The 15,188-nt window shown below is 44.1% G+C and overlaps 2 protein-coding genes across 3 annotated transcripts; both read left to right on the top strand.

The window, feature by feature from the left end:
• Positions 1-3,153: 3,153 nt before the first annotated feature.
• On the top strand, positions 3,154-14,926 carry LOC135556232 (elongation factor 1-delta-like). 2 transcript variants are annotated; one of them, XM_064989249.1, is made up of 9 exons: positions 3,154-3,263; positions 7,802-7,922; positions 8,136-8,207; positions 8,742-8,798; positions 9,409-9,493; positions 12,000-12,109; positions 13,915-14,121; positions 14,311-14,505; positions 14,678-14,926. In XM_064989249.1, exons 2-9 carry the CDS (start codon positions 7,806-7,808, stop codon positions 14,714-14,716), a joined length of 882 nt encoding a protein of 293 aa, XP_064845321.1. In that variant the 5' UTR covers positions 3,154-3,263; positions 7,802-7,805; the 3' UTR covers positions 14,717-14,926. The 2 variants fall into 2 exon arrangements, with proteins under 2 accessions (XP_064845321.1, XP_064845322.1); XM_064989250.1 differs by lacking the exon at positions 8,742-8,798 and having other exon boundaries at positions 3,155-3,263.
• On the top strand, positions 3,278-7,795 carry LOC135556230 (uncharacterized). The gene is made up of 2 exons (XM_064989248.1): positions 3,278-5,828; positions 5,976-7,795. The coding sequence occupies exon 2, from the start codon at positions 5,976-5,978 to the stop codon at positions 7,470-7,472; it is 1,497 nt and encodes a 498-aa protein (XP_064845320.1). The 5' UTR covers positions 3,278-5,828; the 3' UTR covers positions 7,473-7,795.
• Positions 14,927-15,188: the final 262 nt, after the last annotated feature.

Raw genomic sequence — 15,188 nt, 5'->3', positions numbered from 1 at the left:
ATCTTTCCACCAAACAAACAGAGCAGCTTCTGTTAAAGTCGGGGCAAAAAGTCTATGAACACGGAGAGAAAGCTGGCAAGTTGTTATCTCACCAGCTCCGACAATCCGCTGCTAAAATCTGTCGTTCTACCCCTGAACACCGAGGTTAACCCACTGTTCCTAGGCCGTCATTGATAATAAGATTTTCTTCTTAACTGACTTGCCTAGTTGAATAAAGGTAAAAATAAAAAGAATAGCAGCATCATACCTGAAATCTGTGTTGCAGTTGATTTAACTTCTACCAATCCCAAAGAAACCAACAATCAATTGAAGGAATTCTATTCTGCTCTTTACTTGTCAGAGGCTCGTCCTGACACATCTCCTATGCATGCATTTCTAGACAATCTGGACAACCCCTGCCTCAATTCAGATGAACAAACCAACATGGATGCCTCAATAAGTGAGGATGAAGCTACTCTGACAATCCAGCCCCTGGGCAAGATGGCTTCCCTATTGAATTTTATAAAGCATTCTGCTCTAAATTATCACCTATTCTCAGGTCAATGTACAATGAAATCATTTCTAGTCAGAAACTGCCACAGACACTTACCCAGGTGACCGGGTTGAGGTGGAATATCTATTTACAGAACTAGAGAAATTTGGGTTTGGCCCGTCATTCCTTTCCTGGATTAAGATTTTGTACTCATCCCCAATGGCTTTCGTTCTCACCAACAATGTTACCTCCAGCTACTTCCCTCTCCACAGGGGGGCCAGGCAGGGTGTTTATCCCCTTTCCTATTTGATATTGCTATTGAGTCTCTTGCTATCGACCTGCGTGCGGAGGAGAGGATTAAGGGAATATTGAGGGGCAACATATCTCACAAGGTGTCCTTATATGCAGACAATCTTCTTTTATACATCTCTAACCCAGTGGAGTCCATACCCTATCTCTTGGACATGCTACAAGGTTTTGGGACATTCTCTGCTTATAAATGAAACCTAACTAAAAGTGTGCTCCACCTCATTAATCAGTTAGCAGAAGGAATTGGGTATGCCAATTTCCCATTTAAGGTGGAGCATCAGGTCTTTACTAATTTGGGGATAAAGGTTACACGCTCATTTAAGGCTCTGTTTAAACTTCAAAACACTCTTGGAGCGCACTAAGCAGGATTTCATAAGGTTGTCGTCTCTTCCCATTTCATTAACAGGTTGCATTAATTATGTTAAGATGACTGTACTACCTAGGTTTTTGTACTTTTTCCAAATGATCCCCATTTTCCTGCCAAAGTCGATGTTCAAACAACTGGACAGCTACATTTCCAACTTCATTTGGAATAAGTCAAATCCACAAATGAGAAAACATGTATCTAGAGAGACCTAAGCCTGCCGCCTTCCCAATTTTTTACACTACTAATGGTCAGCAAATACAGTGGGGAGAACAAGTATTTGATACACTGCCGATTTTGCAGGTTTTCCTACTTACAAAGCATGTAGAGGTCTGTATTTTTTATCATAGGTACACTTCAACTGTGAGAGACGGAATCTAAAACAAAAATCCAGAAAATCACATTGTATGATTTTTAAGTAATTAATTTACATTTTATTGCATGACATATGTATTTCATACAGCAGAAAAGCAGAACTTAATATTTGGTGCAAAAAACTTTTTTTGCAATTACAGAGATCATATGTTTCCTGTTGTTCTTGACCAGGTTTGCACACACTGCAGCAGGGATTTTGGCCCACTCTTCCATACAGATCTTCTCCAGATCCTTCAGGTTTTGGGGCTGTCGCTGGGCAATACGGACTTTCAGCTCCCTCCAAAGATGTTCTATTGTAAGTGCTATTATTGAAACGTTTAGGAGCAACAAAGGCTCAGCCGCCAAGTGGTAGGTCACACAAGTTTATAGAACGGGACTGCAGAGTACTGAAGCTGTAATGCGTAAAAACCGTCTGTCCTTTGGAAATGACCTGCATATCTGCAGTTATAAAAACAAATCTAATGCAATATATATCGATTTACAAATACAAATCAAAAAAGTATTTGTTTGTGGTTAGTGATTTACATTTGTGAATATATTTGGCATGATATTGATCCCATAGTGGTGCGCCTCGCGACAGCTAGCTCACTCAAGGGAGAACTGCAAGCCCGCTGGTGCGAAACATACAGTCTCCCGATCGTGCGGGGTAGGCGAGGACCACGATTCTGAAGGCTATAACCGGGAGGGTTCCGGTTGATTGACAAGTCATGCAGACAACTATGACCAACCCTCAGCGCCGCAAAACTAGTAGACTAAACCGAGTATCGCCCAAATTAGTACACCGTCATTAGGACGCAACCCAAACGAGATGGCACAAATCACACCGAGTGGGAGGACAGCAGAGCACCTTGATGGAGAGGCTAATTGCTCCGAGCTATTGAATATCTGCGGTTATGCTTATGCACTCCAACATACAGCTCTTATAAAACGAATCCTCTCTGGAATGAGCAGAGAAAATGAAGAGGTGGAAGTAGTGCCCCGGTACACTGGACTAATCTGAAATTACTCAGAATGTATCCTGCCGCGCGGAAGGATACCCTATTGGAGTGATACAATATAGTGCTACATAAATGATACAGCAAATTCAATCTAGCTTCCGTTTCCGCTGAAAACTGGACGAGGAAAGTCCGCTCAGCCGTTTTCTTTTACGTCTGCTACGATAGGTTAGCGTGGTTCAAACAACCCTAATGATTGGTTGACAAATAATGCCTCTCACAATGCAGATGATGGCTGCATGGTGCGGTTAGTGAGAAGCAACTGCAGCGACTTCATCAAAAACTGACCTTTTGATCATATGATTTATGTAAAGTGCGTGCAGTTGACATGTCGTCGCAAGTCTGACGATTTTTATAACCATAATGCCACACACTTTGAAAGGTGGTGACAAACGATGGTCAATGTATTCAGCCTGCTGGCGAAATCATTTATGATTTAGTTCTAGATTCTGTCATGAGCAAGTGCAGTAGGAACATACCAACCCTAAATAAAACTGATGTGCAAAAAATAATTAAAAACATCATTAATACACTGTTCTGGACATTAATAATATGTGGATTAAAAAAAATACTATTTTCAGCGTTTGAGTGTAAAACAACCCGGTGTTTAAAAGAACAGGCCCCCCCCCACCCCCCCTTCGGTTCACTCGCATTTTATTCTCCCACTCGTCACTCTTTCTGTTCTAGGCTCCCAGCTGAACAATCGCACGAGGACCACCGGCCCGGTTAACCACCGACATACAGAACAGTAAGTAACTGACAGTTCGCTTTTCGAGCCGGGGATTCTCGAGAAATTAACACGGGAGTCGATAGTCTACTTGTTTGGTGGGAGGGAGAAATAATGTGAATGGCTAAGAAAAGCGAAATGTCGTGGAGCCATGATGGGCGCCCAAGACTGGGCCGACCGGCTAAAAATGAATGTCTACATAAACTGAGATACCGAGAAGAAATATTAAAAAATAATCCAACATTTCAGCGAATTCGTTGCTAATGAATATAGATGTGTATTAAGGCTTTACTTTGTCACAACCTGCCTCGATATCTTGAGAGCGATTGAAGATGTCGACGCTGCAGTGGCAATGCGAGCTAGTGACCTGAAATAGTTACATTGTAACACCGATCAAACAAAGGAATAGCTCCGCGTTTGATACAATGTTGCTATTAGTCAGCTAATAACAAGCTATAATGTGTTACTGTTTCTTGTCACCGTTTACAATACGATAACCTCTATGATAACCAGTATGCCTCTGTTCCCTTTTCTATGTTCTCAAGAATTGGAAAAGTGAGTATGATTCCGACGTGTAGCCTAACATTAGTAAAATGTGGTTTAGGCTATTGATTATTCCTCTAATGACATACAAATCTAAACGTTTTCGTTGCAACGATGCAGTCTTTATAGCCTTTCCCACCCCCACACGGCCCCACTCCAAAGGCAGTCATTGAATGAATACCTTAGATTTCCTCTCACTCACACGTTGCTCTTGCATGCTCCGTGGGGAGGATCCAACAGGAAGTGAAGGCACTTTAGACTACTTATGAAGCTGCCACCATTTAGGCTACTGTAAGCATACTGTACCCTATTCCCAAACGTGTTGCTTTTCTGCTAGGTCTGTATGGCGTATTAGGCTATAATGTTTGTTTGTTCATTCATGGCTGGCGGCTGCTGAATGGATGAACATTCTAATCTAATCACGACAGTTTTTGGTCTTATTCTCACCAAGGAAGGTGAGTTACGTAGGGTTTCATATAGGCCACCAATAGACACACCTGTAATGCACAAAATATTTTTCTGAATGGTGAATTCATCAGGATTTGAATAATAGTAACACAAATATATTTTTAAAAAATCATTTAAAGCACATTGCTCAGCAATAGTACAGCCAAGTTTGATATTAGTAGGCCTAAAAACAATTGGGGGGGGACATGGAAATTGGTATAAGGAAATGTATTTCCTGTTTCACAATGCTACTGCATGAATGTTGCATGGTTCGTCCTCCTTCATCAAAACCACAGCTGCATCCCGCACTGCTAATGACTGTGGTTGGTTATGTTGTGTAGACATACTGTATAGAATCTGATTCTCTTTCTATGCGGTGTACATAGAACCCACCGGATTTGTCCCACATTGCACCCTATTCCCTTTATAGTACACTACTTTTGACCAGAGCTCTAGCACTATAAACGGAATAGGGTGCCACTTGGTCCGCTCCACAGTGCGAGTTGGTCTTACCTGCATTAGTTCTGACTGAGCATGCCAGTGCTGTTACTGTTATCATCACCACAACACATCATTCATTCACCAAGGCTGTCCAGTAACCTTGCTGAGTGATCATATTACATGCTTTGCCCTTTAAGGTTATGCAGAAACCTTTTCAGTTTGCTTGCAGAATTTGCATGTTGGTATATGCTGTCATTATTGCCATTTGCTTGTAATGGTCATCTTTACAGTTTCAACATTTCGAAGTAGTCAACTGGGTGGGACTTTCTATCGGTTAAAGAGGCATCACATAATTCCATCCAGGTAACCAGGAGGACTCAGCCAATGAATTATACTCCAATTGGCTTGTTCATCCCCCCTCCTCTCCCCTGTAACTATTCCCCAGGTCGTTGCTGTAAATGAGTTGTTCTCTCTCAATTGACCTGTTAAAATAAGGGTACAACAAATAAATAAAATGAGCAAGCATTACATAACTGCAGGTGGCAGTAAATCGCCAACCGTGGCTTAATACCTGTTCAAACAACAGGCTCCAGGTGGCAGTATGCATCCTTTCAGTTTGTTTACCAACTCGTAGCAGTAATAAAATAAGGAAATTGACTACTTCAAAATGGAGATGGCCTCAATGGCGCAGCCCATTTTCTCACAGACTCCATAATGGGAAAGATACTATGTTGTGGTGTCCTCTACCTCTATGTAGACCTGAATAGAAGTAGTCCAGAGACATGCTGGTTAAAGGGATGTTTATCTACTATGGGTAGCCTCAGAAGTCTGAGAATCACAAGAACTCCAGAATGTAACATTGGACATTAGGAGTTGTGTTCAGAAGGCATGGAATGGGAGTAAAACTTGTGATAGCGGCACTAGCCTATATTACTTAGTGTACACTTTGAATACTTTTTTCTCTTGTGTTCTTCAAACACAACCAGTGAAGTGGACATCATCCATCGTTCAGTTCATTTTTCATAATCTGTTGGTCTGCTTGATCTGGTTCTTTTCACATTCTTTTCCGCTCTCTTCCTTTCCTGCATGCCTAAAAGCATTCTGGGATTGGTCCGTTGAATTCTCTCTTAGCTCTGTTAAACAGAGATTCGCTTCGTAAGTAAAATTTACAAAGATACTAAAATTAGAAGATATTTAAAAGACTATAATCTATATGGATCAATCTGTCTCTCTAAATTCCTCACTGTGTAACTAACCCTCTGGCATGTCCCTGTCACTCTCTTTCTCTGCTTCGGATCAAAGATGATGCCTCAGAGGAACCCCTTGTGTTCAGCAATGGATCAGTCCGATCCTGATCTCCCTTCCAGACGCTGCCAGGTGGACTGTGCCACTGAGGTGGCAGTGGAGGGAGGTCAGAGGAACGGGGGTGGTGCTGCTTCGTCCTCCCCAGAGAGTAGCAGTGTGAATGGAGACGGCAATGGGAAACGCAGTGGGAAGAGGCGTCGCCGTCGTAAACGCTCCGCTCAACCCGATAACCGCCCGGCTCCTGTTGCCATGATGACTCCGCTGCCACCACCTGGCCAGGAGAAAGGGGAGCCACCCCAGCTTTGCCAGAAGGGCAGTAGCCGCACCTCTCCTGACCCTGCTCCTGACTCCCCCGGCGCGGTCCTGCTTGGCTTGCGGTCTGAGTGTGGTTCAGTGTGGTTTGACCGCAGTGTGTATGAGCAGGCTGAGAGTCTGTATCAGTGCTGGTTGGCACACTCTGCCAACGGGTCGATGACACGGCCCATCGGCTCACCCCCAACGCTGACGACTGACAACCACCCCACCTCCCCTCAACCCTCACTATCACCCTCACCCCAAGCCCCGAACCACCCCAGCAACCATCCACCCATAGTTGCCAAAGAGCATTGCATTGTTGCAGAGCCACTGCAGCCAACAGCCCCAGAATTCCTAGCCATCCCTGCCAACAGCCCCAGCACACCAGCCACGCCAGACGAGGGGTACCTGTCCCTGGCCCAGACCCCCCAGGCAGCCTCCACATCTCCACTGACCCCGGCCCCTGGCCAGCCAGTGAATGGGCTCCCCCGTCTCCCCATGGAGCTGCTGAGGGACGTGTGGCTGGAGAAACCTCTCTACGACCGGGCCGAGGCAGCCTTCTACCAGAGCCTCTATGGAAACAACCGCTCTCCCACCGGCAACAACCTGGGTGGTGGAGCTTCCACCTCACGTACCAACCCCAACGCTCCCTCAACCTCCAGAGGTAGTGGAGACCACCCACAGAGTCTTGTTGAGGAAGAAGAGGAGGAGGAGGAGGAAGAAGTGGTAGAAGAAGAAGCCGTGGTCTCACAGGGGAAGCTAGAAGTCTTCCACGCTCTGCGCACCATTCAGGAGGAGGAGGAGCCTGCTGACGTCGCAGAGGAGGAAGGTGGGGCCATGTCGATGAGAGGAGTCTGCTACTTCCTGCATCCAGACAGCGAGAGGGTTTGGCTGGACCAGAGACGCTACGAGGCTGCAGAGAGCCGTTTCTACAGTTACCGTCAGATTGTACCTGCTGAGTCAACAGTAGCAGACAGAGAGGAGGGGGCTCGTGGGCAAGAAGATGCTGTGGTGTCGGCAACATTGTTACCACAACCGTCATCGGTCGCCTGCACCGGCCCTCTGAGGGACAAGTATGACCCATCCCAGGAGACTGGACCTCTACAAACACAGCCAGCTTCATTTACTCCTACTCCTTTTTTCCCCCCTTATTTTTTTCTCATTTTTGGTTTTGTCTGTGTCTTGATTTGGTTCATTTGATTGTTTCACATAATTTATTAAACTTTGTTTGGCTTGCTCATTTGTCTCTTTTGTTTTATTTGGTTTTTAGATGTTATCCTTTTCCATTATTTTTTTTGCATGCTTGATTTATTTTACTCAATGTTAGTGGTTTTCAAAGATGTAGCTTACTTCTAAGGATGATGTTAGTGTGGCGTTGACGGGGAAAGAGAATTGGTCTTGTCTGTAAATAGTGGAACACAGATGGTTAAAACAGAGGGATACAAGCTTTCTGGTGGACTGAATGTTACTTTACTAACCATTTGTTATCCTGTCTCTCTCTGTGCCTCTCTCTTTGTCCGTGTGTGTAGCACCATGAGTTCAGCAGTAGACTACTTTGTCCAGGAGAAGATCTGGTTTGATAAGCCTCGCTATGATGATGCGGAGAGACACTTCTACGAACGCATTAACAGCACCTCACACCCAGCACAGGTAGGTAGAGAGCGTTTCTTTTAGTTTGTGTGTGTGTGTGTGCCAATGCCCTCCCCCACATTGTCGGTCTTTTCCTCACACGTGTCGCCACCTGATATCCATTACCGCATTGTTGGGAAGCAAGAAAGGCGTTTCACTGTACTTAAAACTTGGATACGTCTCTGGTGTGTGTATGCCTACATCCTGTCAGACCTGGTCTCCTGTACCCTATAGGAGCTGGGAGCCAACACCATCCTGCAGGACATAGCCCGGGCCAGAGAGAACATCCAGAAGTCCCTAGCAGGAGTGAGTATAATATAAACCCATCCGACCCTTCATACAACACATAAATCTCACATGATCTGTTTTTAAAGCTGCACTGAAAGTAAGTTTTACAGGGACAGTGCACACCATTACTGTAAATATGCCAGTTTTAGCCAGCCGGCTAGTTTCTGTTACATGGTCAAAGACACACACACAAACGTGTAAGCAAGGCTGAACCAGCTATATGTGATCACACGGCTAAGGCTACATGTCACGGGGAAACGCACTGTGTGGATACCTTGACTCTGAACTGCTGCTGAGAGCATTGAATACCCTGGGTCGTATTCATGAAGCAAGATTTCCATATTTTTTTTCCCTGAAAGCATGATTTCTTGTATTGCTGGCTAGTTCTTAATTTCTCTGATTCCTCTTTAGACCAACCCTGGGTATACTTTAACTTTGCCTGATCCTTTTTTGTAGCTTTCTCTCTCTTTCTGCTAGTGTCCCTTCTGCACCTCCAACCTCATTCAACTCTCCCTCTTTCCCTTCCTCCCTTCCTCCCTCCCCGCACCCCAGCTGAAGAATTCGCTGTTACCTAGCAGAGGCTTTGATCAACCCCAGAACCCCCATCCCGTAAGTGTCCCACCCTGTGTGACAGTAGCTAGACCCCCCCTCCCGACTAAGAGCAATGTCACAGACTTGTGCACACACACACAAACAAACAAACCCAACCACCCTCCTTCATTCTCCCTGTATGATGGGTCTGCTTCTCTCTCTGACTCCATTGTCTGCCCTGTCCTTGGCCACCCTCCACTGAGCTTACTCTCTCTCTAGGTGGTGCTGAGATGGACACTTGTTTCTTTGGTTTTTGAAGAGTTGTGATTGGTCAACTTCAGGATTCTAATATTTGGACACCTCCATGTATAATGCTCCAGAGGGGTTACCTGGATTTCCTGAAACTTTCCTCTGGTCGTCACCATGACCACAGACTCTAAAGTACCTTTTTATTCCTGAGTGAGACAGTTTTGCATGAGCTGCAATTGTAGCTGTTGTTGTCCAATCTGTGCCTCTAGGTGATGGTGGTTATTTACGTGTACAGGTGATATAATGTGTTGCTCATTCTATTCATGTCTGCCCTGTCTCCTCAATTGGTTGTGGTGGTACCTGAGTTTAGCCACTAGAGTTCGCTGGTGATATGCTTATAGGGATATCCTGACACTCTTTCGTGTGTGTGTGTGTTCAGAGTGCAGCTAATGGGGCAGGAGATCAAGGCGAACTCATCACACGGATTAAGAGCCTGGAGCTAGAGAACAACAGTCTGAACCAAGGTGTGTGTGTATGTACTGAACAAAAATATAAACACAACATTTTAAAGTTGAAATAAAAGATCCCCAAAATGTTCCATACACATAAAAATGTTGTCCACAAATTTGTTTACATCCCTGTTAGTGAGCATTTCTCCTTTGCCAAGATGATCCATCCACCTGACAGTTGTGGCATATCAAGAAGCTGATTAAACAGCATGATCTTTACTAGGGATGCATGATATATTGGTGAACATATCGGAATCGACCGATATTAGCTAAAAATACCGACATCAACATCGGCCCGATGTCTAGTTTAACACCGATGTTAAAAACCGATGTCAAAGCTGTGCATACCTATATAACGTAGGTACATGACATAATAACGCCACATAAAATGTTATGCTAAACGTGTAACACAGCATTCCTAACCTAGCCCACACAATGTCTCCTGTGTGGATCGAGCAGTCAACAAGTCGAGCAGTCATTTGAAAGAGTACATTGTCCTTGACAATCAACCGTTCTCTGTTGTGGGTGATGTTGGTTTTCACTGACTGGTCGAGCACTGGTACACACTACCGAGTGCACTATTTTTCAGATGTTGCCCTACCGGAGTTAATAATAGCTTCACTGCTGTTAGCTTCACGACATGCCTACTATGGAAGGCCGTTTGGGTCTTTGCGCGTCAAAAAAGATACGGTAGCGCTGTCAAAGCTGTACAAAAGTCTGCAAACATGCAAACACCGGCCACGGAACAATGTGTTTACAATACTGCGTTGGTAATAAAGCATCATTTGTTCAACCGCAACTTCTGGGATAGCTAGCACCAATACATTCAGCCTGAAAACAATGACCAGTAGAAACTGCAGTCATTTTCATTATTCTTAGCTATGATTTAGGAATCCTTGTGAGTACGTTTTAGCTAGGTTGCCACTTGTTGTTCGCCTATTGAAATTGAACTCAAGTTCATGAAAATAAATAGCTAGCCAGCTACTTAACCCTGTTGCCCAAAGCGACCATAATAAGCAGCCAGCTAGCATCATCTGTCTAGTGAGGCTCGACCGGAACGAGTTATGTGTTGTGAAGCTAGCCCCAATAAAGATTAGGCACAATAGTCGAATTTGCAGTTTGCCTTAAAAAAAAGTGTCATTGACAGTGATGCAAATGACACCTAGCTATATAGTTAGCTAGCTATTGAAACAGATTGTTACTGGACACGTCAAATAGTGTTATTGGACGTGTATCTTTTTTGACATACAAAGACCCAAACGGCGTTCCATAGAAATCCTGGTTGAGAATGAAACGACTGAACAAATTAACCACGAAACAGCACAGCAAGTATGTGAAAGAAATAGGATTTGATTATGTTTTACTGGTAACGGGGACATACGTAAATGCCAACAAAATTACTTTTTGGTGTGTGTGTGTGTGTGTGTGTGTGTGTAACCTTCTATTTAACTAGGCAAGTCAGTTAAGAACAAATTATTATTTACAATGACGACCCGGACGACGCTAGACCAATTGGGAGTCCCATAGGGCGGAGCACAATCACGGTCGGATGTGATGCAGCCTGGATTCAAACCAGGGACTGTATTGACACCTTTTGCACTGAGATACAGTGCCTTTGACCGCTGTGTGTGTGTGTGTGTGTGTGTTTAACTGTACTAGAATGCTTAAAAGGCAGCTAAAATTCTAAATATCAGGTATAGTTTTTTTTGGCAAGGAAAATATCGGATATTGGTATTGGCCAAAAATGTAATATCGGTGCATCACCAATCATTACACGTGCGCCTAGTGCTTGGGGACAACAAAAGGCCACTAAATGTGCCGTTTTATCTCAACCCATTCCACGGGTGTCTCAAGTTGAGGGAGTGTGCAGTTGGCATGCTGACTGCAGGAATGACCACCAGAGCTATTGCCAGAGAATGGAATGTTAATTTCTCTACCATACGCCGCCTCCAACGTCGTTTTAGAGAATTTGGCAGTACGTCCAACCCGCCTCTCAACCGCAGACTGTAACCATGCCAGCCCAGGACCTCCACATCTGGCTTCTTCACCTGCAGGATCGTCTGAGACCAGCCACCTGGACAGCTGATGAAACTGAGGAGTATTTCTGTCTGTAATAAAGCCCTTTTGTTGGGAAAAAATCATTCTGATTGGCTGGGCCTGGCTTCCAAGTGTGTGGGCCTATGCCCTCCCATGCCTACCCGTGGCTGCGGTCCTGCCCAGTCATGTGAAATCCATAGATCAGGGCCTAATGAATTCATTTAAATTTACTGATTTCCTTATATGAACTGTAACTCAGTAAAATCATTGCAATTGTTGCATTTTCATATTTTTGTTCAGTGTATGATTTTCATATATTTGTTCAGTGTATGTATGTGTGTCCACATGTATAGAGATCAAATTACCCTTTGAAAATGTTACTGAAAGGTGTTTGTTTCCCTATTTGTATACAGAATGTCTAATCTGTATTACAGATGATATAACTAGTCTGTAATCTTACCGACTTCCTTTGTGTGTGTTTAAGTGGTGGAGGACCTGCGGTTGGCTCTGTCTAAATTGGAGTGTCGGGTAGCGGTGCTGGAGAAATCACCGTCGCCAGCTGCAGCCCCAGTCTCTGCAGGCCCCTGTACAAATGTAAGTCCCTCTTGCTCTGGTCCTATGTGGCTTAGTCGGGAAGAGCACGGTGCGCACAATGCCAAGGTTGTGGGTTCAATTACCGCAAGGATCACATACACCAACTAAAAATGCATGCACTCACTGTAGTCTGTCGCTTTGAATAAAAGACTGCTAAGTGGCCATTCTTTCGACAGATGTCATTCTTATGAGACAAGTAGCCATGGACTATTTTCAGTGCAGACTGAGCCTTCTGACGTCACACAAAGCGGCATATATTTTTATGTCTACCCGTGTGTGTGGTACCAGTCAAAAATGTGGACACACCTTCAAGGGTTTTTCTTTAGTTTTACTATTTTCTACATTGTAGAATAATAGTGAAGACATCGAAACTATGAAATTACACATGGAATCAAGTAGTAACCAAAAAAGTATTCAACAAATCAAATTATATTTTAGATTCTTCAAAGTAGCCACCCTTTGCCTTGATGACAGCTTTGCACACTCTTGGCTTCACCCGGAATGCCAGTCTTGAAGGAGTTCCCACATATGCTGAGCACTTGTTGGTTGCTTTTCATTCCCTCTGTGGCCCAACTCATTCCAAACCATCTCAATTTGGTTGAGGTCATGTAATTGTGGAGGCCAGGTCATCAGATGCAGCACTCCATCACTCTCCTTCTAGGTCAAATAGCCCTTACACAGCCTGGAGGTGTGTTGGGTCATTGTCCTGTTGAAAAACAAATGACAGTCCCACTAAGCACAAACCAGATGGGATGACATATCGCTGCAGAATGCTGTGGTAGCCATGCTGGGTAAGTGTGCCTTTAAATCTAAATAAATCACTGAGAGTGTCACCAGCAAAGCACCATCACACCTCTTTCTCCATGCTTCACAGTGGCAACCACACATGCAGAGATCATCCGTTCACCTACTCTGTGTATTACAAAGACACAGAGGTTGGAACCAAAAATCTCAAATATGGGCTCATCAGACCAAAGGACAGATTTCCACAGGTCTAATGTCCATTGCTCGTGTTTCTTGGCCCAAGCAAGTCTCTTCTCCTTATTGGTGTCCTTTAGTAGTCCTTTAGTTTCTTTGCAGCAATTGATCATGAATGCCTGATTTATACAGTCTCCTCTGAACAGTTGATGTTGAGATGTGTTTGTTACTTGAACTCTGAAACAATTATTTGGGCTACAATTTCTGAGGCTGCTAACTAATGAACTTATCCTCCATGGCAGAGGTAACTCTTCCTTTCCTGTGGTGGTCCTCGTGAGAGCCAGTTTCATCATAGCGCTTGGTTTTTGCGACTGCACTTGAAGAAACCTTCAAAGTTCTTGAAATTTTCCAGAATGACTGACTTTCATGTCTTAATGTAATGATGCACTGTGGTTTCTCTTTGCTTATTTGAGCTGTACTTGCCATAATATGGACTTGGTCTTTTACCAAATAGGGCTATTTTGTGTATATACCACCCCTCCCTTGTCACAACACAACTGATTGGCTCAATTTTTTTTAAGAAGGAAAGAAATTGCACAAATGAACTTTTAACAAGGCACACCTGTTAATTGAAATGCATTCCAGATGACTACCTCATGAAGCTGATTGAGGGAATGCGAAGAGTGTGCAAAGCTGCCATCAGGGCAAAGGGTGGCTACTTTGAAGAATCTCAATATGAAATGTGTTATTTCATAGTTTGTCTTTGCTATTATTTTACAATGTAGAAAATTGTAAAAAAATAAAGAAAAACCCTTGAACGAGTAGGTGTATCCAAACTTTTGTCTGGTACAATATGAGTGTGTATTTTAATCGCCTCTTCTCTTCAGGGAACCTCTGTCCAGCAGCAGAAGACCAGCCCCCCAGTTGAGGATGAAGATGATGATGATGATGATATGGACTTGTTCGGCAGCGATGAAGAGGAGGATGCGGAGGCTGAGCGACTCAAAGAGCAGAGGCTGAAAGAGTACACAGAGAAGAAGGCAAAGAAACCCACCCTCATTGCAAAGTCCTCCATCCTATTGGACGTCAAGCCTGTATGTCACATAGACCCCACGCCTTTCCTAATACTTTCTCCAATCACTATACAGTATTTTTTTTAAAAATATGAATAGAATTTTGGTCTCTTCCTCTGTGTGTTTGTGTTCCTGACATTACTATCTTCCCATCCCTCTCCCCCCTGCCCTCTCTCTATACCCCACCTCCCTCCCTCTCCTCTCTTACAGTGGGATGATGAGACAGACATGGCTAAGCTGGAGGAATGTGTGAGGTCTGTTGTCGCTGACGGTCTACTTTGGGGTCAATCTAAGCTGGTTCCTGTGGGTTATGGTATCCGGAAGCTACAGATCCAGTGTGTTGTCGAGGACGACAAGGTTGGGACAGACCTGCTAGAGGAGGAGATTACAAAGTTCGAGGACTTTGTGAGTACAGGCGCGCGAACACACACACACACACACCTACCTAATCCTTCGGGGGTCCACAATGAAATATAAAAATGTAACTGACACACTTTGTACAGGTTAGCTTTCCCAAATTATAAATGGTTATGTACTTTATCTTGATGAATGTTATCTCTAGTCTCTTGTTCTGCAGGTCCAGAGTGTTGACGTAGCAGCTTTCAACAAGATCTGATTCCGACCTTCTTCCTTTTCATTGGGCCCGTCCCACCTGGCACCCCATTCACTCTGTCGTGCTCTACTTTAAGCCCTATGAGCTGTTCAAAGGTAGTGCACTATATAGAGAATAGCGTGTCATGTGGGACGTAACCATGTTCCCAGTCCGTCCCTTGCTGCTGTCTGTGTCACTCATGGTTAATAATAAAGAGCTTTTGGTGCACTTTAACTAGTTTCTTGTCTGTCTCTCTGTGAGTATTAACATATGTATGCAGCCACGTGGGGAACAATGGTAGGAAATAAAGGGTCAAATGTATCCCCTAAATGGATGCGGTAGTGGCAAGATATATCAGTCATTCTCTTTATTAAGAGAAGTCTCTGGACCACTTTACCAAATCAACTGTTCTTACATTGTGTGCATTTCTGTATTCAAACAAGGTGAGGTGATCACTAGTGGATGTAGAGTTTTATTTGTGAATTATTTTGAAAGT

The sequence above is a fragment of the Oncorhynchus masou genome, chromosome 15, assembly GCF_036934945.1.
Source record: "Oncorhynchus masou masou isolate Uvic2021 chromosome 15, UVic_Omas_1.1, whole genome shotgun sequence".
In the NCBI taxonomy this organism is placed as follows: domain Eukaryota; kingdom Metazoa; phylum Chordata; class Actinopteri; order Salmoniformes; family Salmonidae; genus Oncorhynchus; species Oncorhynchus masou.
Note: the sequence above shows the minus strand (reverse complement) of the source record. Positions and strands in the feature narration are given on the sequence as shown.